Source organism: Sinocyclocheilus rhinocerous, unplaced genomic scaffold (genome assembly GCF_001515625.1).
Source record: "Sinocyclocheilus rhinocerous isolate Xijiao unplaced genomic scaffold, SAMN03320098_v1.1 scaffold3203, whole genome shotgun sequence".
NCBI lineage: Eukaryota > Metazoa > Chordata > Actinopteri > Cypriniformes > Cyprinidae > Sinocyclocheilus > Sinocyclocheilus rhinocerous.
In genome coordinates this window covers 213,283-227,234 of record NW_015666486.1, presented here as the reverse complement: position 1 = coordinate 227,234, position 13,952 = coordinate 213,283, and the positions used below count along the sequence as shown (strand labels likewise).

The window sequence follows — 13,952 nt, the reverse complement described above, 5'->3', positions numbered from 1 at the left end:
CGTCTCGTCTCGTTTTCGTCACGTGATAAAGGTTCGTTGACGACGATATTTAGTCATAATTTTCGTTGACGAAAGCAACAGTAATAGAGACCTACTGAAGTAACTTTTGTTTCTGACAACATTTGATCAGTTAGTTTGTATATTCTTTTCTCAGCCTGTTAAAAAATGGTATTGTGTCACAATCAGCATTCAGCTGAGTCAAACAGAGTAAAACAAGCGAAGTTTCACAAATGTAAAATATTTCATTGTGTTTGGGTCAAATATCAGCACTGATTGTATGCCAAATTTGGGGGCTGTAGCTGTAATTTGCTATTACACATACAGAACATCACAAAACATTAGGTAAACAAAGCACAAAAGCGTGTCTTCATCCAGACATCCTAATTCAGACAGCCAGATGCTGAGACTGGCTGCTATCCACCATTAAATCAGGTTCGTGAGCAGGAAGGGAAAGCAGCTCTCAATGTGAGTCCTCCGCAATGCTCTGGAGGTTAACAAGCTCTGGCCTGCTATAATAACATAGCTCATCCAGCCTACAATCCAAAGGTCTGACTCCAGACCAGATAAGACACTGCAAGATATGTCAGATCCCATTCTCACCTTCTTAAGAGACAGTACTTTCCACCCCCTTCAAAGCCCTGGAGGTCAAGGATGGGAAAGATTCACAAACTCTTGTTATTCATTAAGGTGTGTGGAAGAAAGGTACAGAAACCTTATTCTTTAGCTGAATGTAACTAATATGTAATTGTAATGGTAAACTCAGAAGCTCATCTTAATGGGATAGTTCAACCAAAAATCCAAATGAATTCAACTTACAAACTTGTAAGACTTTCATTCTGTAGAACACAAAAGATGATGTATTGAAAAATGTCTTGTGTTTTTATTGATACAACAACAGTAATTGGAGTCCAATGTCGGTGGACCCCAATTTCCAAAGTCTTACAGACTTGAAAAGGATGGGGAAATATTTAAATTGTTCCTTTAACTGCTGTAACTGTTAACATTTGCAAACTGGGCCAATATAATCGATACATTATATAAACACAATCTAAAGTGTGGTGCACTGAATGTTTTATTGCAATCAACTGACAATAGCAAAAAGCTTTTCATAATAGCAGTTGCTATGATTTAATAAAATAAGTATAGATATAAAAAACAACAAAAATTTAAGTACAACAAAAACACAGAAGCATAAAAAAAACTATGGCAACTTTTAAAAAAAATATTCAGTGCACTATTTTGGTTATTAAAAAAAAAAAAAGAACAATCACTACTTGAAAAAGCAGCACTGGCTGAACTGAACACACATCAACACAATATTTTTGTCATTTGTTTTGTTTTTCTGCAGCTATACTGCCAGTACACAGCCATGACATGCAGCCCTCGTAATGCATTTACAACATTGTGAGAACATTATGATTCAGCTGGGCATGTTGAACTACAAAAACACTATTTAGAGTTCTGAATAAGTCTGTACAGATTGAACGACAGCAGAACCGCAATATCACACTCATTGTCACACTACACATCTCCTGCTTGCGGAAGGCCAACCTATTGATCAAATAGAAGTTTGCATTACATTTGCGAGTTGCTGTGTTAGAATGGTTGAACAGGTGCTTTGAATCAGCGAGGCCTTCCACAAGGATGGAGATTCTGAGGATGCCATTGATTTGACGTGATGTCACAACACAACTTTCAGACATTAATAAAATGTCTCTCTTACTCATCATCATGCACTGTACAGTTCAACAGAATTTAGTAGATAAAGACAGCTAGATCACTGTGTCATCTGTATGAAGATTCTCAGACTGGTTCAGAATTACTTCCCATAATCCTCTAGGCCACTGCACGCAAGTAGCCAGTTTATAGTTGCCTAAATGTTCACTGCTATTTCTGCCACATTCTGTCTATTCAGATTTATGAAGTTCACATGTTCTATCTAGGAGTTTTATGATTCAATAAATAAGACAACCACAAGCTTCAAATGGAGCTAAATTTCATTTACAGAAAAGCCGCGATGTTGACTGTCGAGATCCCATGAGGGCAGCAGCGACCCAGATGATACTCTGAGCGACTGTGGGAACAGAGTGAAAGTTGCACTGTCAAAAGGTCTTCAATGTTACCTGTAAGTGAGACACGTCCAGTTTGGTGTCAGACCGCATGTCTTTGTTACTAGATAAGATGCTAGTCCATGTTGAAATAAAAAGGGGGAAAAAAATGAACATAAAATTCATTCACACTACAGCTAAGCTCTAAATGTTTTCAGCATAGAGCTGAGTTGAATCTTTCTTAATGACCCAGGACTAGTGTGGATTGCAGAGCAAATGTGACGATCAAGTACTGTTATAGCATCTTCAATGGTAAAATATGGCAGTGTTTTCGAAGTGTTCATGGAGACCGACAATAATTTAGATGCTATATTCACCCTCAGAGATATAATCACACTAGTAGGTCTTCACAGGTTACAGGTTATGACACGGCGCAATAAGCTTCACAATCTTTTCAATTTTTTCAGCGGAAACACAAATATCGGGGCACCATATTTCAAACACAAACTAATAAAGAGAAGAAGAACAACACTTAATGTGACAGAATATAGATAAAACAAAATGTCAAATCCCTTCATAACTCATATACGCAGAAGTCTGCCAATATCTGCTTTCCTTCTGGATCATTACAGGGCACGTATGATGATAAAAAGATCTTGGCACTGAGAATGTCCCTTGAGTCAATAGTGTCCTGTCAGCTGTCTCCCTCAAGACATTTTTTTTTTTCACAAGAAATTCAAAAACTCCAGACAGAAAAGTCCTTCATGCCCCCTTTTGTTTCCATTTAACCTTGCATTATGAAAATACGAGGACACTGAGGCGAACGCTCACTAAATGTGGGGTCAGTCGTGTATATATACACACACACACACACTCATAATCACAAGGGTGTTTTTGAAGATAAATGGATCTTCTTAACATTGGAAAGGTCAAGAAGACCTTGAAATGAAATGGGTAATTTGGGGGCATGTAGAAACATCTGAGCACCAGTGAAGAGGAAACGTGTCAGTGTAGGAATCTCACTGTCTTTTCCAACTGGATGACATCAGATGGCTCACGTTACACAAGTCTAATCCTATTCAGTGTCAGTGAATTTGAATTTGTGGCTTTTGAAGTTGTATTGGTCTTTGGCAGTGAGGATGAGCTGGGGTCCATGTATATCCATGAGTCTGTGGGCAATGAGGGCTCTCCATAGTCTATATCCTTTAACACAGAGGCAGTTCTCAGGTCAGTTCTGTGGCACGTGCACACAAACAAAATCAATATACATCCATTGTCAGCTTTCCGAGTTTTTCTGAGGAAAGATTGTCCTTTTCTTCCTTCATCCATACACCATTGTCTCTAGACATGTTCAGGGTCCTGCAATGGCCTTACAGTCTTCTGGAGCAAAAATGAGCACATACAAAATAACAAACAATATGCAATGGTTTCCACCAGATTTCATGGACGGGAGTAAAAAAAAAAAAAGCAAAAAGAAACTTCTGTTTCCTATCCTGGAGAGGGAAGGAGGTTAGTGTCAGTCGGGTAAAATACATCAAGGCTTACGGATACTGCCACCTCAAAGGAAAGGTTCTCACACAAGAGCATGAATGAAAAGTAAAATCATATTTAAAAAAAAAAAGAACAGGGAAAAAAAAAGCAATGCAAATTTCTATGCATCGGCGCCAGCAGCCACCGTAGTCATGGTAACTTCAACTGAGGAAGGTCTTAGTCAGTCATATGGATGGATTGACAGGCCAGGCTAGAAGCCCAGATTACTTTCTGGTGGCCTCATCACGGACGAGGAGGAGAAGAAAAAGAGAGAGGGAGTCAGAGAGAGAGTGTAGATGAGCGAGACAGGGTCATGTTCGTGTCACTGTTACTCCACAGAGCCGGGGTGAAGGCTGAGTGCTGGGGGGTCCAGACAGGTTGGGGAATAGCTGAGATGAGGCTCTTTGATCCACAAGAGCGGCGCTCCGTTCTTGCCCTCCTGGTTCTTGCTGGAGCTGCGGGTCTTGTAGCGCACCAGCAGGACCGCGATGAGGAGGATGCCGAAGATAGGGAAAGGGTAGAAGAAGACAAAGTAGAAGAGGGAGTCGTTGGAACAAACCACTGACTGTAGGGTAGAGACTAGAGGGGGAGAAGTACAACAGAAAGAGTCAGAATAATTTAATATGGAAGTTAAATATGTATAAGAACAAAAATAAAGCACTGTGAACACTATGTCCTACCCAACATAATAAAATGACAACAAAAATGTTAATGCGACTCCAAATAGAACACTAGCAAAATAGATAGTAGATGAAACACTTGGTATTGTGCAACAAAATGTTTCAAGCAGTAGTACACTATGTTGTTGTCACATGACCTGATAACGTTGCATGTCAGAGATATCAAGGAGCATTGTGGGATTACAGTATTCTGTGCAGTATGCTTTTGTAAACTGCACATTATGACATGTGGAAATTCATTCAAGTATTCAATGCATACTGAAAATCTAGTCTATCTAGTCTATTAAGTCTATTGCCTACATGCATGCATGTACTGTATGTATGTATTTACTTACTTTCTGCTATTTATTTACTGCTATTTAAAGAAATGCTCTGTTCTACATTTCATTTATCTATCTATCTATCTATCTATCTATCTATCTGTCTGTCTGTCTGTCTGTCTGTGTGTAAAAAAGTGGTAAAAAATTGCAGGAATGAAAATAATACATGTAGGTGGTTATGCATAAACTTGAAAAAAGAGCCCATTTTGTGCCCATTTTTATTGTTACATAAATACATAGAGACAGAAAATGTAGGGGGAAAATGTAGAAAGTTTGCTTCAGTTTTTTTCGTGTGTCATTTCACATTAAGTGTGGACAGAGAAATTACTTGTTACATTGTGTCTGGTTAGGAAATAGTGTAAAAGCACAAGAAAATATTAACAACCATATGAGTAGATGTGGTTAGTGCTTATAAAATTTAAAAGCTCACCCTGCTCCATAACATCAACAATGGTGACCCCAGAGTTGTTGGTGGCCAGACGGTACCAGGCATTGCGTGGGTTCAGCAGCCACTCCTCCACATGGCAGTAGTAATTGCCGACATCTCTGGGCTGAGCTTTCTGGATGGTTAGACTGTACAGGTCAGAGGTAGTGCGTTCAAACTGCAGGCGAGAGTTTGGACCGGGCTCCTCCGTAGGGCTGCAGTTCCCATTACCGAATACTGCATCATGACCAATGGAAAAGACACACTCTTGCTCATCCTCCTCCTCCTGCCCCAAACGGTACACATACCAGGATACAGAGAAGCGGGAATCTTTTGAGGACTGAGACAGAATGCTGCAGCCCAGCCGGATTGATCCATCTTCAGGTACTGTGATATTGGATTCTGCCTCCTCCACCTGCAACTTCACCACTGCAATAAAAACCGATAATAAAAATCATCAAGTGCATGACAACAATTCTAATCTTCCTCATCTCAGGTAGCATGTGTTGCAAACTCATTGTTACATTTATTTAGAGCCAAATATTCTGGATTAATTAAAGAAATTATTCACCCCAAAAAATTACAATTCTGTCACTGAAAACAGTATGACTATCTTCTGTTGAAGACACAAGGAGAGATTTGTAATAGGATCAATAGTGATAGTAAAGACATTGATAAAGCAACAAAAAATTTCTATTTCAAATAAATGCTGTTCTTTTGAATGTTCTATTCATCAAAGAATCCTGAAAAAACGATCATGGTTTCCACAAAATAATAATAAGAAATGTTTTCATCAGATAAAAAAGTCAAGGTTTGGAAAGGACATGAGGGTGAGTAAATGACAGAACTATACCTAAAAAAAGTATACCAACAAACCCTAAAATTATCTCTATTCTCTATCGAAATTCTGCAGGGCATCACGCATCCAGGGATGTGGAACTATCTGTTCAATATGTCACTCTCAAATGAAGGTGAGGAACATCACATTTTGTGTGAGAAGTCACAAGCTCCTTCAGCAGGGTCTTGAGCTGAGATCAGCTAAAAATAAGACTGCATTTTCCAGGCACACTTTAAGGGGCTCCTCTTATCTCCTGCTCATGTAAAAGCAGTGCAATTTGACTTTTAAGATGGCAGATTACGAGGTGGTGAACCTTTCATCAACTATCTATTTGTAAATTCATTTATATGGATGCTATTTCAGGCAATCGTGCAGCGGGGAGGTGATTTGACACACACTTGCATCCCCAGGGAAATAAGACTGGAATTTAAGCGCATATTTAGATATATTATAGAGATATGCACTGTGTGTGTGTGTGTGTGTGTGTGAACAATTCTGTGTTTTTCTGTCAATATGGGGTGCTGTGTGTACATTAATGAGGAAAAAAAATTAACTTAAATGATTTTAGCAAATGGCTGCAATATAACAAAGAGTGAAAAATTTAAGGGGGTCTGAATACTTTCCGTACCCACTGTATGCTGAAGAATAGAAAATGCATGAATGATCAGCATGTCTATGTGAACGTTAGATTTGCATTATTCATTTATAATAATAATTTATCACTTTTTGAAGTTATGTGACCAGTAAAAAAAAAAAAAAAAAAAAAAAAGACAACTTTTTTTTTTAGAACACCAAAAAAAAAAAAAAAAAAAAGAAGTGCCCAAACTCTCTTTTTCTTGACCTTGATGTGTTTCAAAAGAGCAGATGTCTTGGCCACCTGTGCTCCTAAAGCTACTTGCTTAATGAACCCGAGGACAACAAAACGTGTCTGTGTAACAGTGGTAAGTCGATGACCCATGTGTAGTGCAGTAATACTGAAAAGTGTGTTGTGCCAGGTTGGGATGTGGGGGTGAGATCTGTCTTCCCTGCTCCTCAAAGCTTTGATTCAATGCTGTCAAAGAGTCCAGATGGCATCAGACTAATGCAAACCTCGTCGACATAGTCACCTGAGCTAGGTCACGATGTCACTGGAAAAAAAGTGGGCAAAAGGGGGAGGGGGGATATAGATGAATAGCTGAGGCAGTTTGCAGCAGGGGGCTGTGTGCGGTGAATAGAGGAGCAGCAGCTGTGTGGCACTCAGATGGGCGTCATGAGTAAAGCCTCTGGGCTCTGGCAGTCGTGATTGTGTCTATTATGAGGTTCTGACTTCCCCTCGCCGTCTGTACTGTGAGTGCTAAGGTCTATGGCCCATGCGGGGGGCTCCCTGAGGGGCTGATATGCTGCACGCTTGTGTTTGAGGAGTTACATGTACAAAGCTTCTGTCTCTCTTTATGTCTTCCTCTCATAAATGCACACATGCTGATGAATGATTCAACTCAGGCAGACATGAGCTCAGGATGGCTGAGCTCCATGGTGGTCTCAGGGGGAGAATGTTTTCATGCTGCTCTTTCCGATCCTCTCATGCCAGATGGCCTGTTAAGCCCATGGGACTGCTCCACACACCTAAAACTGAATCTCAAAGGCTTCGGAGTCTGCTATAGGAATAAAGGCCAACTCTGCTAGTAGGGTGCCATTGTAAATACTGCCCAGCACTTTCCATGAACAAGATATAAAAAGGACCAGAAAAATGTTCATCGTTAATCTCAGGAGGGCCTGAGATGTTTTCTTTTGTTCATTTTATTTGAGGAATTTCTGCAACCCTGTGACCAAAATACATATACAGCTCTGGAAAAAATTAAGAGACCACTGCAAAATTATCAGTTTTTCCAGTAGTTTAAAAACACTAATTTTTCATTTTCTAGCAAGAAAACGTTAAACTAAAAACTAAAAGGAGGAAATGTATAAAATTTAAAAAAGAAAAAAAAAGAAAAAATTGCAAAACACCAAATGCGTAACATAAACATTGTTAAAAATGTTAGAAAATATCAATGTTTTTGAAAAAAAAAAGGCTTTTATGCTCACCAAAGCTGCATTTATTTGTAATAACAGTAGGGTAATAATGAGAAACGTCTTTCCAATTTCAACTTTTCCAGTTTTAATTTATTTTTGTGATGGCAATGCTGCAATTTCAGTCTTTACAGTCATTACAGTCGTCAGTGTTACATGATTATTCAGATATCATTCTAATTTTTCTTATAGTAATATTTCTTCTTATTATTGTCAATGTTGAAAACAGTTGTGCTTCTTAATATTTTTTTGCGGAAACCCTGATACATATTTTTCAGGATTATTTGATGACTACAGTAAGTTAAAAAAAAATGCATTTATTTGAAATTTAAATATTTTGTAACTTTATAAGTGTCTTTAACGTCACATTTGATCAATTTAATACTGTACATCCTTGCTTAATAAAAGTATTCATTACTTTAAAAAAGTATAATACTAAATGTGGGACACAGATAAATATACATTTACATACAAATTATACATATACTCCTAAAGCTACTTGCTTAATGGGCATTTGATAAGCAACCACATTCTTACCTGGCTGTCTCACCACCACATGTGTGAAGCCGGAGTCGTCTTGTGCCAGGCGGTACCAGAGTCCATCAGGGTCCATGAGCCACTCCTCCACAAGGCAGTAGTATGTTCCAGAGTCGCTGGTCTCGGCACGGTGCAAGGTGAGGCCATATAGCCGAGGAGAGAGTCTCTCCGACTGCACACGGCTGCGGAGACGTTCCTCCTCTGCATACGCTCCATACTCGAACGCTCCAGAGTGTTCGATCTTCAACAGCAGCTCATCTGGCTCTCCTGCCTCGGCCTTCCGGGCGTACCACAGCACGGCATGCTGAGAGTCTGGGCTGGTTTGAGAGGTAATGGAGCAGTTGACACGCACCCGACTGTCCTCCAGAAACTGCAGACTCTGGTTGGATCTGTGCACCTTCAGTTTACTCACTAAAGGAGGAGAAAGCAAAACGGGGAAACGTTAGAACAATGAAATCCCGAGATTTAGAGCATATTTAGACCAAATACTTTAAAAAAGAAACTTCTGTCTGTTGGCAGACAAATGTTCTTGTCAGATACGAGTACCCCTGTGAAAAAGAAGTGCACTTAATTACCTTAAATGTGCACTTGTAATGTAATTTTAATCTTAAATGTATATTTAAAAAACTGTCCTTGCAGATTACATATTAATGAAATAAAAGGACACTTTCATGTTTCTTAACACACTTAAGAACACTTATGAAATCATATCTATGGGAATCCATTGATTCTTTCTGATGTGAATAGGCCTTTAATCAGAATAGATAATTGCTGTTGCTGAGGGAGTGCTGGAATCGCTTGTTTTAGATCTGGAAGAAATAAGACATCAGAAACATCCTTGGGGGAGCAGGGCTGTGGGATCCTGGGCATACATATTGGATTACTACAGCTGCGTCAGGTGTGACCGCCATCAGCAATGGCTGCTATTTCACACTATGAGTGGATTTATGGGCACCACAAGAGCTCAAGAAGACACAATGATAATGGGAGACACACTTTCACACCTGCAAATAAAAGGTCTTACACACTTACAAATGTAGATCATTAGATATGTGTAACAGAGAAGCGCTTAAAAGTAAAGAGAGCAGATGTGCGGCCCTGTTATTTGGCATGAGACCGTGCAAATGGTTCAAATGCATTAAACATATGCCACTGCATTACGCCTTTCGATTTCGCTCAACACACATACACAGTGCCTTTTATCAAGAAAATACAAAACTGGTAGGACTTCATATGATTTTCTCTTCCTCATTTATTACTTCAAATTAATGAGCATCTATGAAACTTCACATTCTGTTTTTCCTGCTTTAATGGTTCTTTGCTATAAATCCAATTTTCCACTGACACTTTGGCTCCAGTAATCCCCATCACGCATTTCTGCACTTCTAGCAAAGTCCCCTGATTGATCCCTAAGCCAGGACATTCTCTGTGAATAACAGTGGCATGAACACTCTCATGCGTCTAACCAGCAGGACAGAAACTCAATCCCTGCAGCAAAGCTCCTCAACTCAATTGTATAATGTCAAATCTCACCGATTTTACATTGTTTTTTTATTGTTCAATCTCTAAGGTGCTTTAAAATGAATAAAAATAAAACCGCAAACGAATAAGGAATTGTTCCTCAATTTAGGCTTTTAATTAACCAAATATATGGGCTTTATTCCATATTCTAAAAGGCCAAACATAAACCACTCCAAAAATTGCAGAGAAATCTATGACAAATGATTAATGATCACAACTGTATTTGATGAGACAGCTGTGTGTTTGCAGGATTACTGCCGTCTGCTGACATACTGTTGTCATTGTACATGCTATCAGCCCTAAAATTAAAATGTCACACTGCAAAATGAGCTTTGTTCACTCCTGCAGGGCTGTCATAGTTAATATCTCCCCGCAGTTCAGCTTTAAAACAGAAGACTCCAACAAAATTGACAAGAATGAGTGTCTGTGTCCCTTCAGTTGCTGCTGAAAATTTAGTTTTGCCATCACAGGAACAAATTACATTTTAAAATATATTAAAGGTGTCATATGATGGGAGAGTAAGAGAGACTGCAAAAATGAAGCAAATCAAGCAGCACATTTTAAACAGCTCAGAGCTTGATTAGAGGCAGTTTGTGACAGCTCTTAGACAGAGGGCGAGGAGGTGCGGAGGGGGAGGTTTGCAGCAAAGAAAGCAAACAGAGAAAATGTTTAGAGTGCATTTGTGATTTTCTAAAAAGACGGTGAGCTGTGTTCCTTCCTCCTGCGTGTGTCCAATTTGTTAGCCCCAGTTAATTACCAACATGCTGTGCTGACGAGATAAAAAATGCTTTTATTTGGTTTATTTATTGATGACAATCTCCAAAGATAATGCAGCCTTCCCGTCAAGAAACAAAACATTTATTTATTACATTAAGAAAACATTTATTCCAGTGACATCAACATGCACTGGATATTTTAAAGGGGTCACATCATGAGGAATAAAAAAAAAGTTTATTGTGCTGTGACATACTATACCTCAATGTCCTTGCCAGTCTAAAAAGAACATTTATTGAAACTAAAGCCTGAACAATATGTTCCCAGTGAGATCTTGGGTAAAAGTCAAAATGTACAGCTTGTAGGAGCAGTAATGCTGCACGAATGCCACACTAAATTTCTGACAATGCCAGAACTTTGTCAGAGGCTGAGATTTATTGCAAAGACAATAAATGTGGCCCACTCAGCCACAGTGAAGTAGAAAGGAAGGAGGAAGAAATGCAATGTTTAACAAATCTTATGCTGTTCCTGACTGGGTGTAGCACCTTCCACTCTGCACATCCTTCTTAAAGGGGTGGTTCAATGTTTTTTTTTCTAGGCTTGATTGTGCTTATGGGGTGCAGTCTAACATGTGTTAATGCTTCGTTTTAAAAAAACGCATTCTTTTTCACATAATTTACCTTTATTCCACACCGCTCTGTCCCTTCTCTGAGAAACACGCTGATCATTTCCTGCTTTTATGAAGCCCCGCCCTCAGAAATAGGCGATGGGCTCTGATTGGTTAGCTAGCCCAGTGTGTTGTGATTGGCTAAACCGCCTCTAGTGTGAGTCTAATCGTCCCGCCCCTCACCTTAGCGACATGTGCTCCGGTTGTATTGTAAACAACGCGTCGTTAATATGGCTTATCAGTTTGAGCTCGATTGAGAAGCAGAGGATATTATTGAAGAGGATCGTGCAGAACCTATGCAAGAACGGCTTTTAATGGTAGGCCTATGTTTTAGAACCGCTGCTTTAGAACATTGATTTTGAAACTTGTAAATCCATTAGAATCGTTAGAAGACAGAATCGCGATTCATATATGAATAGCTTTTTACGTGCACCTCTAGTTTTCTCTTCCTCTTCTCTAAAGCAGCGCAGCATGGCCTCGCCACCTTTGCTGCATGTTCCCGGGGGCCGGGTTTGTCTGGGTTTGTGGCGTCACGAACCCGGGAAGTAACTTGTTGTAGTCCCTACCAGCCGTTTTTGTAGGCATTAAACTGCCAGAATTTTAAAAGACGATATCTCCGTTTGCATTGAACTTTCAGCTTCGTAACTTTGCAGATATTGTTTATGCTCAAACAGCAACATTACACACTAACGTTAAAAAAGTGAAATCGCAATAAACCACCCCTTTAAATGTATTTTTAACAATTTACTACTGATCATTTCAGTCTGATCTCATGACACATTTCAATATAGATTGTTCTGTGAATATGTCAAATGTGATGCAGAAAAGGTTGTTAACGAAGGATAGAGCAGATAAAAACTGTATTAGACTGAACAGTAAACCACAGCTGTTGATTAAGTGCAGCAAAACACATTGTAATGGCAGTCTAAATATATTTACACAGGAATCCCAATCATAGGAAACAACTTATCACATGCTTGAATGTTGACATTGATGCACAGCGTACCAAAGACATGATGCACATTGAGAATAAAGGGCAATTCACATCACACAGACAGACACTGATAGATGGCAGCAGACACTTCATTGGGTTTTGTTGGATCAGTGTATTACCCCATCGGTGTCTGTTGGCATCTGTCAGAGCTTGTTTTCACCGAATGAACATCCTATCTGCGCTTGTCGGGTCGTGAATGTCTGGGAAGTGACATACTATAATCCGGTGACTGTCCGCCTTGAACTGTTGGTGCAGTGTAAATTGGCCTTAAGACTATATGATTTAACAGAAAATAAATAAATAAAACTAACATTTATGTGACCTGCCATGATAATGGGATCTATGCTACTAAGTATTTCTTATTCCATTATTAAAACAGCGATCTTTCAAGAGTTCTGTTGATGACACAAAAACACAAGCAGTCATTAGGGATGAACAGTTAATCGGTAGCTGCTAATTTCAACCCCCACTGACAGATGAAGAGTCCTTATCACTGTCAATCACTTACAGCATAATAATATCCCAGTTCATGCATATTTATGAGTTCCACAAGCACGTCTATTTGCCCGAGAATGAGTGGAGACTGAGAAATGGTTGAGGTGTACCTGTAAACATAAAAGACTTTTTGGAGCGCTCTCTTTTTTTAAAGGGGGGGATGTAAAGTGGCACTGAGTGGAGCAATGGCAAGTGGATAATCATCGGATATGGAAAGAGGAGACAGAGGAGTGCCTGAAAGTGATAGAAGAACGGAGAGAAGGGGGAAAAAGCACAACATACTTTAAAAAAGGGAATCAGGGAGTGAGCAAATGGCGCAGTAATATTAAGAGGTAATCGTTGAATAGCAAAACGGCAGAAGAGCTGCTCACTTTGAACAGAGATAAGGTAGATAACCAAATAAAGTGTTGCCAAAATGAGAAGAAAAGTTAAATTATGGACTGTGGAGTGGACGCAGCACTAACTCAAGCACATTGAAGGCCAGCTTAGAGCTCCAAACTTGACTGCTCTTCCATGAGCTCTTCTAACTGTTAATCCATGCAGCAGAGCCTGAAATGTGTCATATTAACATTCTGAAATGTGCTTAATCCCAGTGAAACAGATTGTGTGTGCGTTTTTTGAGGGGTGGGAGGCTGTGCTCCCTCAGGAGAGCAGTTTAAGCAGATCTGCCTTGAACAGTGAAGAATGGGGCTTGAGCACTGCTGCCCTCCGTCTGCTACAAAAACATAATGAGCCGATACATCTCTGATTCCTTTGTGTTGCAGATGGATTTCCAGCAGTCTTCTACAATGCAATTAGGGCTATATTGTAATTATGTGGATCTGTGCTCGGGCAGGGAGTCCACAGATGAGCCCTCTGTGTCCTGTGCCTCCTCCCTGCTTTAATTCTCCAACTTCCATTGAGATGTGTCTCCCCTCCCTTAACTTACGACATATGTGCACATTCTGGGCTGTGACGCAGCAAAAACAGCCCTGTGTGGTTATCAGGGAACTCTGGGATTGCTGCATGCTATCAGAAAGCGTGCAGTAAGTACAATGAGGTCTGCTAGAGTGGGCATAGGTGGCATGTGTTTATATGCACCGAAAGAGATGCATTCAACTAAATCCAATGTTTTCTGTGGGCCGAAGCAGGTGTCTGG

General features: G+C 39.7%; 1 protein-coding gene across 1 annotated transcript in view; it reads right to left on the bottom strand.

Moving 5' to 3' along the window:
* Positions 1 to 1,258: 1,258 nt before the first annotated feature.
* LOC107732353 (immunoglobulin superfamily member 3-like) overlaps positions 1,259 to 13,952 on the bottom strand; it is a 168,790-nt gene continuing 156,096 nt past the window's right edge. The window contains exons 7-9 of the mRNA XM_016543648.1: positions 8,424 to 8,834; positions 5,009 to 5,431; positions 1,259 to 4,157 (exon numbers count right to left, since the gene is read on the bottom strand). Coding sequence (XP_016399134.1) covers positions 3,907 to 4,157; positions 5,009 to 5,431; positions 8,424 to 8,834 — 1,085 coding nt within the window. The 3' untranslated portion in view covers positions 1,259 to 3,906. The remainder of the gene's footprint in view (positions 4,158 to 5,008; positions 5,432 to 8,423; positions 8,835 to 13,952) is intronic.